This window comes from Crocuta crocuta, unplaced genomic scaffold, assembly GCF_008692635.1.
Source record: "Crocuta crocuta isolate KB4526 unplaced genomic scaffold, BGI_CrCroc_1.0 scaffold147, whole genome shotgun sequence".
In the NCBI taxonomy this organism is placed as follows: domain Eukaryota; kingdom Metazoa; phylum Chordata; class Mammalia; order Carnivora; family Hyaenidae; genus Crocuta; species Crocuta crocuta.
In genome coordinates, this window is record NW_027532594.1 from 2,949,636 (window position 1) to 2,964,882 (window position 15,247).

General features: G+C 40.8%; 1 protein-coding gene across 1 annotated transcript in view; it reads left to right on the forward strand.

Moving 5' to 3' along the window:
• The window catches only part of CRYBG1 (crystallin beta-gamma domain containing 1), a 51,737-nt gene that overhangs the window by 18,391 nt on the left and 18,099 nt on the right, over positions 1 to 15,247 (forward strand). The window contains exons 7-11 of the mRNA XM_077779985.1: positions 5,853 to 5,979; positions 9,054 to 9,089; positions 10,104 to 10,258; positions 11,444 to 11,570; positions 11,660 to 11,805. Of these exons, the coding sequence (XP_077636111.1) occupies positions 5,853 to 5,979; positions 9,054 to 9,089; positions 10,104 to 10,258; positions 11,444 to 11,570; positions 11,660 to 11,805 (591 nt within the window). The remainder of the gene's footprint in view (positions 1 to 5,852; positions 5,980 to 9,053; positions 9,090 to 10,103; positions 10,259 to 11,443; positions 11,571 to 11,659; positions 11,806 to 15,247) is intronic.

Sequence of the window (15,247 nt, forward strand, 5' to 3'; positions counted from 1 at the left end):
AAAGGTCTCTGGTGACATTTTAAGGAAGTGAGGGAGTCAAGCCTGGAGATGTATGATGGGGGAGGCTCTGGGGGTGTGTCCCAGGCAGGAAGCTGTTTCAGAGCCCTGCTGGGTGTGTTTGGGGAACTACTGAGGAGGTTAAGGTGGCTGGAGAAGAATGAGCTAGGAGGACTGGGATGGGAGAGGCCTCATGTCATATCTGGTCTTGGGAGGGATTTTAGATTACTCTAGATTACTCTAGGTGACAAGGGTGATCATTTTCATTTAACTTGTGCTTTAGAAAGCTCACTCTAGCTACTCTGTAGAAAATAGACTGTAAAGACGCAAGAGCGTTGGGGTGCTTGCGTGGCTCAGTCAGTTAAGCATCCAACTCTCGATTTTAGCTCAAGTTCTGTGTCGGGCTCTGCACTGAGTGCAGAGCCTGCTTAAGATTCTTTCTCTCCCTCTGTCTCTGCCCCTACCCCTCTTGTGCATGCACTGGAGCTCTCTCTTTTGGTCTCTCTCAAATGAAAAAAATAAAAAGAGACAAGAGTGGAAACAAAAACCACTCTGGAGGCAATTGCAATTATATAGGCAAGAGGTTTTGGTGGCTTAGTGCTGGTGAGAAGTGTCAGATTCTGGATACATTTTCGTTGTAGAACTGTCAGCATTTATGGACAGATTGTTTGTAGGGTGTGAAGGGCTGAGAAATATCTAGGGTTTGAGACTCCAGCATTTATTGGGATGGAGAAACCATGAGTTCATTTGTAGAAAGGTGAAGCTGGTCATGCCAACTGTACATTCAAGTAAGAGGACAGGAAGGTGACTGGATATGGGGAACTGGGGTTCCAAAGGGAGGCTGGAGATAGAAATTCAGGAGTCCTCAGCACGGAGAAGGTACTTCATTCATGCACTGACTGGATAGATCTCAAAGGGAATAGAGAAGCCACCTGAGTCCCGGGCATGTTTATATTTAGTTATTGGGAAGAAAAGGAGGAAGCTAAACAAAAGAAAAGGTCTTCATCTCTTGCTGCCTTTAATTTTTTTTTTATATCAAAGAGATCTGTATATCTTTTTTTCTCAAAGGATTAATGTTAAATTGAGAACTACCACTTTCCTTAGAGAAGAATGAAACAGGCGTCTGCCGTAGTATTTTAATCTCCAGTCTGGACGTTTTCAGGACTCAGGCTTGGGCTCTGTTGGAGCATAATGAGCGACATCTAAGTAATGTCTCCTGCTTTACAGTAGGTTTAACTTGTCTCACAGTGGGGAGTCCCAAACCGGCTGTAGCATCCAGTTTATGATGGCTGTGTGGCGACAGACCTCTTTTTTCTGGGTGTTCTTTTCTGTTGCCGTTAGCATAATAGAAAGCTCTTTTGGATGTCAGTTCAAAGTTGGGGTCATTGAACTTGGTTGTCTGGCTTTGGAACAGGTCATTAGTACTTTTACAGATCTCCAAGGGGAGTCTTGATGGGTTGGGAGAATTCAACTGATAATAAGTACCTAAGCTCATTTTGCTTCTATTATCAGTCCCCTGAGCTGGTATAAGAGAAGTCTTTGCTTTTGAGGGACTTTAGATTCCATTAGGAGATTTATTCCAGACCCTGTTTACCGTGAGTTAAACTCTTCTACGCCTACACAAAATGAGGGTATTGCTTGTCAAATTCTTATTTGGGAAAATGAATACTTTTTAAACTCTTATTTCAGATTCTGTTGAGTATAATTTTTTTTAAACCTTTGTTTTAATACCTGGCTAATGCTAGTGCCCATCTCCCAGAGGTGAGGGTATATCTTCTTGGTGGGGGTTACATTTCTTTTGGGGAGGTATATTTCTAATAAAAACAGAATTTCAGAACTTTATCAGGAGCATAAAGAGCATGTGTTCCACAATTATTGTTTAACTCAGGAAGACTGGCTTTAGTCATTTCCTCAAGGTTAGGAATGATTTTTAGCATAACAGGCACTAAAATGCTGGTATTCTGAAGTCACGGCACAGTTTTTAATAGCCAGATACATTTTGATGAATTTTATTATGAAATATTTGCTGCATATAGAAGATGTGTATGTGTGAATTATGAAGCCTGGTACTAAGGCTGATCCCTGTGTGCCCACCACCCACTTAGCATGATGCCCACCTGCCATCCCTAGCACTGCCATGGCACCCACCTGACTCCACCACACACATAAGCTCACTCTGGAATTTTGTGTTTTTCTCATACCCTCATTTTACAATTTTACCCTGTAGTATCAGTCCCTGCAGTATTTTAGGTCCACTGTCATAGACAATATGCCACAATCTAGTTTTGTCCCTGAGTGTTTCCTCATAGCATTTAACTTGCGCTGTACTGCCTGAGTTTTCTGTACAGTAGGGGTTGAGTCTAGAGGTATGGTCAGATGCAGATTCGGAAAGGATCCTTCAGCTAGGTGGTGCCGTATCTGCATGTTGCCTCACAAAAGGGGGCATATGCTACCCAGCTTCCCATGAACGATGCTGAGTTTGTCTGGTTAGATGGGTGCCTGCTACAACTCTACCCTGTAAAGGGACATTTTCCTCTTTAAGAGCCATTGCTCACCCTCTTTAGAATAATCTCAAATTCAGCACATTCATATATAATCTTTTGAGTTTCCAGTTGGTTTCTGTAAATAGCCAACATTCATATGTAGCTATGTCTGGAGAATAAGACTTAGGACAGTTCATGGAATCAAGCCCTGTGTCAAGCTCACCCTGAGCATGGAGCCTGCTTAATATTTTTCTCTCTCTCTCATTCTCAAATTAAATAAACTTAAAAAAAAAAAACAGAACAGGTGAGCAAGAGAAGACCAATTTTTTTAATTAAAAAATTTTTTTCTAATGTTTGTTTATTTTTAAGAGAGAGAGAGACAGTGTCTGAGCAGGGGAAGGGAAGAGAGAGAGGGAGATACAGAATCTGAAGCAGGCTCCAAGCTGTCAGCACAGAGCCTGATGCAGGGTTAAAACCCATGAACGGCGAGATCATGACCTGAGCCAAAGTCAGATGCTCAACCGACTGAGGCACCCAGGTACCCCAAAAAGACTAATTTTTCTTGTGTGGTGAAAGGGTATTTTCTTTTTTTAAGGGCATTTCTAAAGGAATAATTACACACATGTTTTTAATCAATACATACATAGCCATTGTAAACATACAAATGGATATTGTTGACATAATGTTTATTTTTTTTTAAAACGGTCATACTTTATAGTTATACTATTTATTTATAATGTAGATAAAAGCTCATTACCTAAGTGCATGGGAAAATAAGAGTGCCTTTAGAAACTGAAATAACACTGACACTGCCTGAAGATAGTTTCCCCTTCTCCTGATGGCCTCATGAATAATGTATCTTGTTGGAATAGAATTTAGGAAAAATGAATCATGTATGAGTGTATGAGTTTTCAGATTTTAAAGTCTGCCCAACATTCATAAGTGTGGGTTTGAGTTTCTCAACAGGCCCTTCGTGCTCACTGAGGAAGTTTTTTTAAGTGTATCCGTTTGTTTTCCATATTTTTTGACAAATTCCCCTTTACCCAAAATTACCCTCTTTCTATAAATCACATGCTTCAAGAAAAGTGAAATGTTTAGTATCAAATGAATAAAATCCCTCAACTCCAACTACAGAAGGAACGACTTCATGAAAGGGGGACCATGGTCAGCAGTATTTCAGGATCTCACCATCACTTGTTGAGCCATCCATCCATAGAGTTTACAGAAAATTGCCCCAATTCACTTGGGAGGAGTCTGACTTCAATGCCCTTGGCTCATTAGCCTAAATACTAAATAGCACCATTTCTGATGAACCACCATTATTTAGTTAGGGCTTAAAATCAGTGTGTGGTATGTGTGGGCGAGGTTTGAGATCTAAAAAATACGTAATGCATCCTTACTTGTCATGCTTCAAATGTAGGGAGCTTTAAAAGACCCCAGTCTTAGCCTCTGTTTTCTTAAGGGTTAGGGTCCTTGCAGTGCTATTTTTTTTTTTTAAAAGAAAAGGCTTTTTTCCACTTTATTTTTTATTGTAACAATTTTTGTACAAAAAAGTTCCCAAGAAATCGTAAGTGAATAACCTGAGTGAATTTTCAAAGTATAAACACCGTGTAAAAAAAAATCCTATAGATCAAGAAATAGAACATCACCGGTACTTCTGAAGTCCCCTTACCCCCAGTATAACTACTATCCTGACTTCTAACAATGTGGATTAATTTTCATCTTCACACATGCACTGCTCAGTCTGTCAACGTGCGTGCGTGCGTGTGTGTGTGTGTGTGTGTTGACAGATCTTCAATAGGGTTTTGATTGTAAAGCCCTGTATAATTAGTGAGTCTAGAGAAGTTACTAATTTATCCAAGGGAATCTTTAACAAAACCTATCATCTAAAATGTGCCTTGGGCCAAAAGAAAGCAAAGGGGGTGAATCGGGCCCATTTTGCTGGTAAAAGATTTTATTTACAGCCATTCTCTTCTTGGTACGGTGTTCTGGAGTACATAGAATATCCCATCCAGGACTCTGTTAGTGAGACTAACAAAGATTAGGAGAGGATTAGTGATCACCAAGAATTCTGTATTTGTGTAGAAGGGGGTGTATTACTCTCTTATGTAAAAGTTACTTCTCTACAACCTCATCTTCCTAGAACCCTCCCAGGGACTAAGCAAGTGATAAGACTGCACAGTCTTTAGGGGCAGTTCTAACAGGCATGGTTTTCTGGTTTCCTGGTTCCTAGCACATTAGGGGAGGGTGGGGCTGCACTGGTTCCCTGACCGCAGTAGAAGTGACAGCTGACAAGCCTGATAAGAGGGTGTGGTATCGAAAAGCCATAAAAATCAGATTCAAGAACTCAAAAAGCTTTTGGGCCTGGGAACAAACAGCCTTACAGGCCTTCAGAGCCCTCAGGGTACCAATGTGCACTGTCCTGCTCACAGAAATGATCCTGAGTCATTGTAGAAAGCATAAATTATGTGCACTTTCTGGAATGAGAAAAATTGCTACCAAAAAATGACTAGGAGCCTGGTTTGGATCAACCCTGGTTGTACAAGTACAAGCATCTGGTACTTGTAGCTGAATGGCTCTGGACACTTTACTTCACCTCATCTGTAAAATGGGGACAGGAGTGTTCCTTCCTCATAGCATCGTTATACGGATTGGATGATGTTCCAGGTGGCATTGCTTGTAAACTCTAGGTAGATGTTACCTGCTGTTAGTTTTGAGCACTGTGACAAATGCGTCGGTGGAACATCTGATTCTTTGGTTATAAATGAGATATTGCCGTTTATTTTTTTATTTTTTTAAATTTTTTAACATTTATTTATTTTTGAGAGACTGAGACCAAGTGTTAGCAGGGGAGGAGCAGAGAGAGAGGGAGACACAAAATCCGAAGGAGGCTCTAGGCTCTGAGCTGTCAGCACAGAGCCTAACACAGGGTTTGAACTCACGGACCAGACCGTGAGATCATGACCTGAACTGAGGTCGGATGTTTAACCGACTGAGCCACTCAGGCGCCTAGACATGTTGCCTTTTAAAACAAAGCTTGGGTTTCCTATATAGCACCCCCCCAAATATATATAGTGCTATAAAATCACTGCTTTTATTACTTGAAGTGATAGAGACAGACCTGCACTGAAGAAATTCATAATATAAATTAAAGTAAGTGGACAAAACCACCAAGAGACCAGTAAAAGATCAAGAAGGGGCGCATATAATGGCCTACTCCTCCTTGAATCTAACATTGCTCTCCTATCTGAGTGGAACTGTACATGGTCCAGACACACATCGTCCCGTTCTTTTCCTTTCTTCTCACTGGGGTCCTGTGTGCCACTGAAATAAATGACGAGTCCTCTCTTTTCTTCCTTGGTACTTGTTCAGGTGGCTGATTTATGAAGAGCCTGGATTTCAGGGTGTGCCTTTTATCCTGGAACCTGGCGAATACCCTGACTTATCCTTCTGGGATACAGAAGAAGCGTACATTGGATCCATGCGGCCTCTGAAAATGGTAAAAATCCAACAAAATGTTCTTGGAGTTCGTGATTCTTTGTCAGCCTGACATTGATACTTCATAGGCTGTGACTTTGAAGCAATAAACAGACTTCTAAAAGCGCAAATCTGTAGTAGAGGGAACCTATTGCTCAAAAGAAATAATAGGATAACCTGCTGGTTGGTTGCTATAGATGAAAAAAATGTGGATAAGCCCATGTTCTTTGCCTTCAAGGTATTCTTAGCCATGCAGAGCTACAGGCGTGTGTACAAGGCTTCAACCCAGGGTAGGTTTCAGAAGTGAAGAACTAAACCTTTGTGGATAAACAGGAAGGACAGATGAAATCCAACTTGTGGGTGACGTGACAGAGAAGGGGGATAAATAGGAGAGCTTTGTGCTAAATCAAGTTGGGTCTTAACAACCAAGCAGGACTGCGTCTGATGGAGATGTCAGAGGATGCTCTGCATGAGCCAGGGCGGGAGCTGGGGGAGAGCAGAGCCTGTTGTAGCCACCAGAGGCTAGGCTTGGTGGCAATTTGGGGCCCCGGGGCTGGATGTCTGAACCTTGTCCTCCAAAGCATCTGCCTTAGAAAGGAGCCTGTGCTGCCTCCTCTCCCCCTTATATTTGACTTGTTCTTTTGGTCTCATCTGCTAGACCCTACACCTTGCGAGGATCCAGGCTGCACCTGTCTTGCCCCCCCCCATGTGGGATATGGTGGGTGCTGCGTTGCTAGTGGGCACTCACCGACTACCCGTGGGAGTGGGGGCTCTTGTTACGAACATGTTTTTGAAGCTGAACTTTGTGGTCATCTTCTAGAGTCAGTTTGAAGCAAATTAGGAAGCCATGAAGATCATTTTTATCTTAATTTTACCCCTCCTGCCAAAGCCTGTGGTTTAATTACCTCATGTTTGTTGGTCTTAATGCAAAGCTCATTTGCATTATAAGTGCTTTTTCATTATAAATGATTTGTAAGATTCACTTTCAAAGAACAAAGTTTAGTTTTGTGAAACAGTTGTCACAGGCTTTGAAGCCTGTTTTAAAGCATTTACAAAACTGTCAAGTTTATGGCATTGGAAATAGATACTTTTGAAGAGAATGTTTACAGCATTCTCCCCCTCCCCCCTTATCCACAGGGGATACCTTTCAAGACTCCTCCCTGGTGGATGCCTGAAGCCATGGATAGTACCAGACCCTATATAAACTATGTCTTTTTCCTATATGTGTATGGTGAAGTTTAACTTGTAAATTATAATTTATATAAGTTATACATATAGTTTATAATCTAAATATCAATGATAACTTATAAATTAGACACAGTAACTAATTTAATATTATTAGCAGTAAATAATAATAAAATAGAACAAGTGTGGTAATATACTGCAACAAAGGTTATGTGAGTGTGGGCTCTCTCTCAAAATATCTTACTGTACTATGATCACACTTCTGGTGATCAGGCTCAATGATACAGTGCCTGTTTGATGGATGAGATGAAGTGAGGTGAGTGATATAGGTGGCATTGTGACACAGTATGTCAGGAAGAAGATCATCTGCTTCTAGACCTTGACTGACTGAGGATATCAAACTGTGGAAAGTGAAAATGTAGATAACTGGGGACTACTTACTGCATTCGGGTTTAGTGATAAAATCAGCAACATTCCTTTATAATTGCAGTTTATTTGGTGCATTTGAGCATCTTTCACTGCACTTTTAAAAAAGCTGTCCTAGGGGTGCCTGGGTGGTTCAGTCCATTAAGCTCCAACTTTGGCTCAGGTCATGATCTCATGGTTCGTGAGTCTGAGCCCTGCATCAGGTGGAGCCTGCTTCGAATTCTGTGACTCCCTCTCTCTCTGCCCCTCCTCTACTTGTGCTCTGTCTGTCTGTCTCTCTCTCAAAAATAAATAAACATTAAAAAAGAATTCTTTTTATAATGATGTCCTAGGAGTGTCTGGGTGGCTTAGTCGGTTAAGTGTCTGACTTGGGCTCAGGTCATGATCTCATGGTTTGNTCTCTCTCTCTCAAAATAAACAGATAAAAACTTAAAAACAAATACAAAAAAAAGTTGTTCTAATTCATGGAAAATATCCTCCTGACTTTCCCACTGCTGATTTTAACCCCTACCCTGTTTGTTATTTCTGTGGAATACCTTTTCCTGTGGCTTATTTTTAGGGAGTTTTTGGTTATTTACAACAACTTTTTATTATAAAATTATAACAACTCCCCATAGACCTGTCCTTTGGGCTATTTTAAATTCTGTCTACAGTTCATCTAATTATTTCAAGAGTCCTGCAGAGCCTGTTGTGAACTTGTGTGAACTCAACAGTTTTGTAAGCCATGGGTAGCAAAATCAAACGCCTCCAGGGGCCAGGCAGTGAACAGACATGAGTGAGGGTGGCAGGGAGTTGAGCTGAGTGGTGGAGACGGACAAACCAGGCTCAAGTCCTGGCTAGAGGAAGAGCCCAGTGGAGAGTCAGTAAGTGCACACGGTGCGGGGTGCTGCCTGTGAGAATTTGCGTCTAGACATGTCACATCTTAGTACCGCTTTTTTTTTTCTTTCATTTTCCAAGATTCCTTCTTGATCTTTTTTTTTCTTTAATGTTTATTATTTATTTTGAGAAAGAGGGAGAGAATCCCAAGCGGAGACCCAATCTCACAAACTGTGAGACCTTGACCCGAGCTGACCCAGGCTAAAATCAGGAGTCAGATACTCTAGCCAACTGAGCCACCCAGGCGCTCCAGGACTGCTTTTTAAGAGAAATGAGAAATATTGATTTTTTTTTANATGCCTCAGCAGAGAAATATTGATTTTTATGAGACATTTTCTGAATTAAAAACAAATAAGCAACATAGCTAATTGGATTAACAAAAACATACCTAACCTGCAGATTCAGCTTATAGACCACCTCTGCTCTACACTGTCTTCCTCATTCTTCATCTGTCTCCATGGTCGGTGACTTCAGAACTGTAGAAACATAAATGAAACCAGACGCACTCACACTGGGAGGTTCCATGGCTTTACATAAACTACCGTGGGCAATGTATGGTAATCTATTAGTGAAAAACCGGTTTTCTTACCATGTTATTTTTCTTTTCAGGGTGGACGTAAAGTCGAATTCCCTACAGATCCAAAGGTAAAAATATATGTATTTTAAATTTTATTCCTGTTCCATCTCCATGAAGGTGATACTTCTGTGGTTTTGCATATCTGCCTCCATAAACATAACTGCACAGCTAAAGGAAGTTGTCCCAGCTAATGCGTGCCGTCCCTCAGACCCGAGCACTCATACTCACTAACAGTATGTGTAGCCATGGCTTTACACGTTCGTTGTTGAGTTAAGTGTATAACTTGTGTCTGTGTGTACTCATTGCAGGGCCTGCTGCTGCTTGCCAGTTACTCAGGAAAAAACTTTGTTTTCAAGATAGGTTCTCCCTTTCTGCTACTCTAACATGCTCTTTCTGCTATATCTACTTTGCACATTTATGTTTCTTCCCCCCACTCCGCCACCCCCGCCCAAGTAGCCTCTATACCCAATGCGGGGCTTGAACTCATGACCCTGAGATCAAGTGTTGCATGCTCTACAGACTCAGTCAGCCAGGCGCCCCTATGTTTCATTTTTAAAGCAACTTGGGATCCTCTGGTTCCTTAGTTTGGCCTAAGCAAAATTCTAAATATCCGTTCTAGACATTGAACAAAAACCAATTTTTTTAAGCCAATTATTTATAAACTGTCTTTTGAACTTTGGCTTTGGGCTGTACCACATTAGGAAAAAAATTTAGGGGTGCCTGGGGGGTTCAGTTAGTTAAACGTTTGACTTCGGCTCAGGTCATGATCTCATGGTTCAGGAGTTTGAGCTCCATGTCGGACTCTGTGTTGACAGCTCAGAGCCTGGAGTCTGCTTTGGATGATGTGTCTCCCTCTCTCTCTGCCTGTCCCCTGCTCATGCTCATGCTTTCTCTCTTAAAAAGAAATAAACATTAAAAAGATTCTGTTTTAAAATTACAAGATACTGTTCTTTAGTTAATTTAAAAAATATCAGAAAGTTTTGTGTTCTTGGACTTAGTGATATTAAATGACTGGACGTTTGGTTTAGCTGTTGAGACCTTTAATCTCTTTCACTTACTGGTATATCTTATCTCTGTTAAAGGTGGTTATTTATGAAAAGCCTTTCTTTGAAGGAAAATGTATGGAACTAGAAACAGAGATGTGCAGTTTTATGGTGGAAGCAAGTGAAACAGAAGGAACGACAAATGACAGTTTGCCGTTGACATCAGTGGGGTCGATGAAGGTTCTGAGAGGAATGTAAGTAGATGGGAGGAACCTGAGGTGTTTCTTCTTTATCCCTTTAGTAAAGTAATACACATGCCCTGCCCCCAACCATTCCAGATAGTGTGGTAGAGTGAACTTCAGACATGTTCTCCTCAGTCCACTGTGACCTGGAGTTGACAGAGCAGTTAGAGGGGCTGGTTTGGGGTTAGTCAGCTGAACAAGGCTGATAAATTGGCCCAGATTGGCCAAATCTACATCTCATTAATATTATGCTCCAAACGATTGAACTTTAGTTTGCTTTCTATTTTTATGATATTTTGCACTTTATGTATCTTACATATTTCCTTTAGAAGTAATACACTTAAAGTGGTCCTGTACATAGCCAAAAAAAATATATTTTAATTACTCTTTGAAGAAAGTTTACCCCGTTTTATTTGCTGAAGTTCTTTTGAGTCTGTTCTTATTACAGACACACACATGCACACACTCCCTAAACTCCTTTACAGAACATTGATGTATGTTTCTTAGGTTATTTTTAGGGGGCCATTCTATTAGGCACTTAAATTTTATTTTATTTTATTTTATTTTATTTATTTATTTTTTACAAATAGTTTATTGTCAAATTAGTTTCCACATAACACCCAGTGCTCATCCCCACAAGTGCCCTCCTCCATGCCCATCCTCCCTCCCCCCTACATCCATCAGTTCTCAGTTTTTGTCAGCATTCAAGAGTCTCTCATGGTTTGCCTCTCTCCCTTTCCCCCACCATTTCCCCCCTTCTTCTCCCCCTTGGTCCTCTGTTAAGTTCCTCCTAATCCTCCTATACGTGCAAACATATGATATTTGTCCTTCTCTGCCTGACTTATTTCGCTCAGCATAACACCCTCAAGGTCCATCCATGTTGCTACACATGGCCAGATTTCATTGTTTCTCATTGCCATGTAGTATTCCATGGTATAGATAAACCACATCTTCTTGATCCATTCGTCTGTGGATGGACACTTAGGCTCTTTCCATGTTTTGGCTATTATTGAGAGTGCTGCTATGAACATTGGGGTACATGTAGGCACTTAAATTTTAGAGGAGAATTCCAATAGTCATAAGGCATGTGTCTGTGTAGATTCATAACTGTTAGTATTTGAATGAAACTGGTATATACACAGCAAAAATTTCAACACTGATGAGGATTACTGCTCCTCCATGTTTTTTCTGTTGCAGTTGGGTTGCTTATGAGAAGCCTGGATTTACAGGTCATCAGTATTTGCTTGAAGAAGGAGAGTATAAGGACTGGAAAGATTGGGGAGGTTACAATGGAGACCTTCAGTCTTTACGACCTATATTAGGTGTAAGTTAAAAGAAAGCTAATGGCTAACACTTGATCTTTTTTGAATAATAAATGGCTAACCTTTGAATTTTGGTTTTTTTTCTTAATAGGATTTTTCAAATGCTCACATGATCATGTATAGTGAAAAAAACTTTGGATCCAAAGGTTCCAGTATTGATGTCTTAGGAATTGTTGCTAACTTAAAGGAGACCGGATATGGATTGAAGACCCAGTCTATTAATGTACTGAGTGGAGTGTAAGTGAAATAACCCAACCAGGGTTTTAAACATTTTTATTTTGCATTGTATTAAACTAATAGCATCTCTGACACAGAGTAGGCACTCAGTAAATAAATGTATCAACAACTAAACATTAAGTCAGTTATTTAGAAAAAAATTTTTAACATTTATTTATTTTTGAGATAGAGAGAGACAGAGCACGAGCTGGGGAGGGGCAGAGAGAGGGAGACACAGAATCTGAAACAGGCTCCAGGCTCTGAGCTGTCAGCACAGAGCCTGATGCGGGGCTCGAACCCATGGACCGAGAGATCATGACCTGAGGCAAAGTCGGACGCTCAACCGACTGAGCCACCCAGGCGCCCCTTAAGTCTGTCATTTAATGTGTACTGCCACAATAGTTTCATAACCACTTTTTAAAATCTTTCTTGTAGAATCTTTTTGTCACGTAGCATTGCAGTAGACTTTTGGGTTTCAGGATAGAAACTCACAGGTCCACCTTTCTTACCATTCTTCACGGAAAGATCCCCTGGATTTCTTATGATGGGGATCAAATACAACATTATCCAACACTCAAAACCTAAGGTTGGGATAAAGTCCCATTCGATTTTTCCTATAGTCCTTGTAGGGGAGGAAAAATTTCCTTCTACCCATAGAGATTCTTCCTGTTGGTCTAAGAATTAAATTGACACGAGACAGAGTAACAGGAGGAAAAAACCACCAAAGTTTAATTATATGTTCATGGAGGCCCAATAATGAAACTGAGACCCAAAGAAATGACCAAGGAAGGTGAGTTTTATATATTTTAGACAGAGACAATATGTTTGTCTGTGATGAACTGACAGGATAAAACTTATTTGGGAGCTTCAATTAGGAAGGAATTCTAAACAGAATTTGTCTAACATAGTAAATTAATAAAAAGTAACCAGGTTTGTTTATATAGTCTTCTCGGCTCTAAATTCCCTATCTCTGGTGATGAAGGCGTGTCTACCTCCTGGTGTAGGGAGGACACCTTTCACATGGGACATTTATTTCTTGCTTTCAGGGAGATAGAGGAGGGTGGGAGTGTCTTTATTGCACAGGCTGTTTCCTAAGTAGCTTTACTTTGAAATAATACTGATTATGCCATTGTGGCACATTTTAGGGTGGCCTGTCCTCAGCACCTATATCCTACACCTGCTCCATTTTGTTTCTTCACCGTTATTTGACTTAAAAATAATTGCTTCAGTGTACCTGGAGTTAGCAATTGAATGCTTTATGAATACTAATGTAAGCTTTTATTGAAAGATGATCAGATAAGACTCTTGGGGATGCACGTGACTGCAAGCCAAACTAAATTGGTGTGATTAAAATGGAATGTATTGGCCTACATAACTTAAAAGTCCTAGAAAAGGGGTACCTAGGTGGCTTAGTTGGTTAAACATCTGACTCTTGATCTCAGCTTTTGTCATGATCTCAGGATTGTGAGATTGAGCCCCAAGTTGGGCTCAGGGTAGAGCGTAGAGCCTGCTTGGGATTCTTTCTCTCTCTCACTCTCTCTGCCCCTCTCCCACTTGTATTCTTCCCCCTGCCCTCCTCCTCTTAAAATAAATAAACTTTAAAAAAAAATCCTGGGAAAGATTTTGCTTCAATCATGACTGGATATAGGGTTTAGACACTGTCATTAGAACTTGCCTCTGTCTCTTGACTAGGCTTTTTTTCTGTGCTGGCTTCTTTTTAGGCAGGCCACATCCATCTGGGGCATCAACTGTTTATTGTTCTTCTTTCTCACTGAATCCAGTGGAAAGAACTTCTCTTTCCCACGAAAGTTTCAGGTTTGAATTTGATTCTGTAGGCTTGGCACATAGATATGTATGTTCCTGAACCAATCACTGTAGTCAAGGAGAATATCGTGCCTACGTTATGTGCCCAGCTCTGGAGCAGAGTAGGGTCAGTCCCATAGAAGCCACTTTTATATGATCAGGGTGAGTTCTTCCCCAGGTGCATCAGAAATAATGAGGACAGATACTGGACGGGCAAAACAGGTTTCTGTTAAAAGAAGTTACAATCTTATGATCCAGATTGATGTCAGTTATAGTTTGGTAAAAGTGAAAGTATTATATTTATTTTTCAGTGTAGGAAAAAATGAATTTATTTTCTTCCATAATCATTAAACATATGCAAATAAATATAAGCCTATCTTGCATTGTTAATCCTTCAGTTGGAACAACTCATTTATTTTTTTAAATTTTTCTATTATAGTTTATTGTCAAGTTGGTTTCCCTATAACACCCAGTGCTCATCCCCACAAGTGCCCTCCTCGATGCCCAGCACCCGTTCCCCTCCCCCCCACCCCCATCAGCCCTCAGTTTGTTCTCAGTATTGAAGAGTCTCTTATGGTTTGACTCCCTCCCTCTCCCCAACTATTTTTTCCCCTTCCCCTCCCTATGGTCCTCTGTTAAGTTTCTCCTATTCCACATATGAGTGAAAACCTATGATATCTGTCTTTCTCTGCCTGACTATTTAAGTGAGAGCATTCTAAAATAATTTTGTTAATTGATTTGACATTGGTTCTATTGAAAATGTTAGGTTTTTTGTTTTTAAATTGTATTTAAGAGAGAGCATGTGTGAGTGGGTGTGAGGACCAGAGAGAGACTCTTAAGCAGACTTCACACTCACCATGGAGCACGATGCAAGGCTCAATCTCATGACCCTGAGATCATGACCTGAGCTGAAACCAAGAGCTGAACACTCGACCCACTGAGCCACCCAGGCGCCCTGATGTTAGGTTTTTACGTCATGAGTAACCTAGACTATTTGGTTTCTTCTAAGCTCAATCCTGTTGTACTTCATGGAGCCCTCCTGCAGTGTCTCTGGATATCTGAGATGTGCGCACCACGTAATATTCTTTTATTGTTAGTCACGGTCACCAAATCCTTGTGTAGGTTGTTGCTTGTGGTGCCACCTTGATAGGGTGACATCCAGGATTTCTGGCTCTTCCTTCTTAGCTGGAACTGCCTTTTGTGTCCTGCTATGGAGCCCTAACATCTTACCATCTGCCATAGACCAAGGGTATGGTAGGTGCCGCAGAAGCCCTCTGCAGTGATGCTGTGGCTGTGCAGTTTTAGCCTGCCTTTAAAGTTAATTATGTAGAAGAAAAACAGTGACCAATTCAGTCTGGACAAACTGTTGTATGTTTTGGTACTCACCAGGTGTGTTGTATTGGTTCCACTAGTCAGAGTCCAGTCACGCATCCCAGCAGAGGAAGCAAAGGGATGCCGGCGAGAATTCTCTCAGGGCATTTATGTGCATGCTGCTGTTAGCACGGGTAGAATTGTGCCCAGAGCCATTTTTTTTTTTTTAACCCAGCCTTTGTTTACTTGAAATTAGTTTCCTTTATAAAATGTTGCTCTTATAGGTCTCTATTTTTAATCATTTGTATTTGTATTTCTTGGTTTAGGCTTTTTTTTTTTTTTTTTTTTT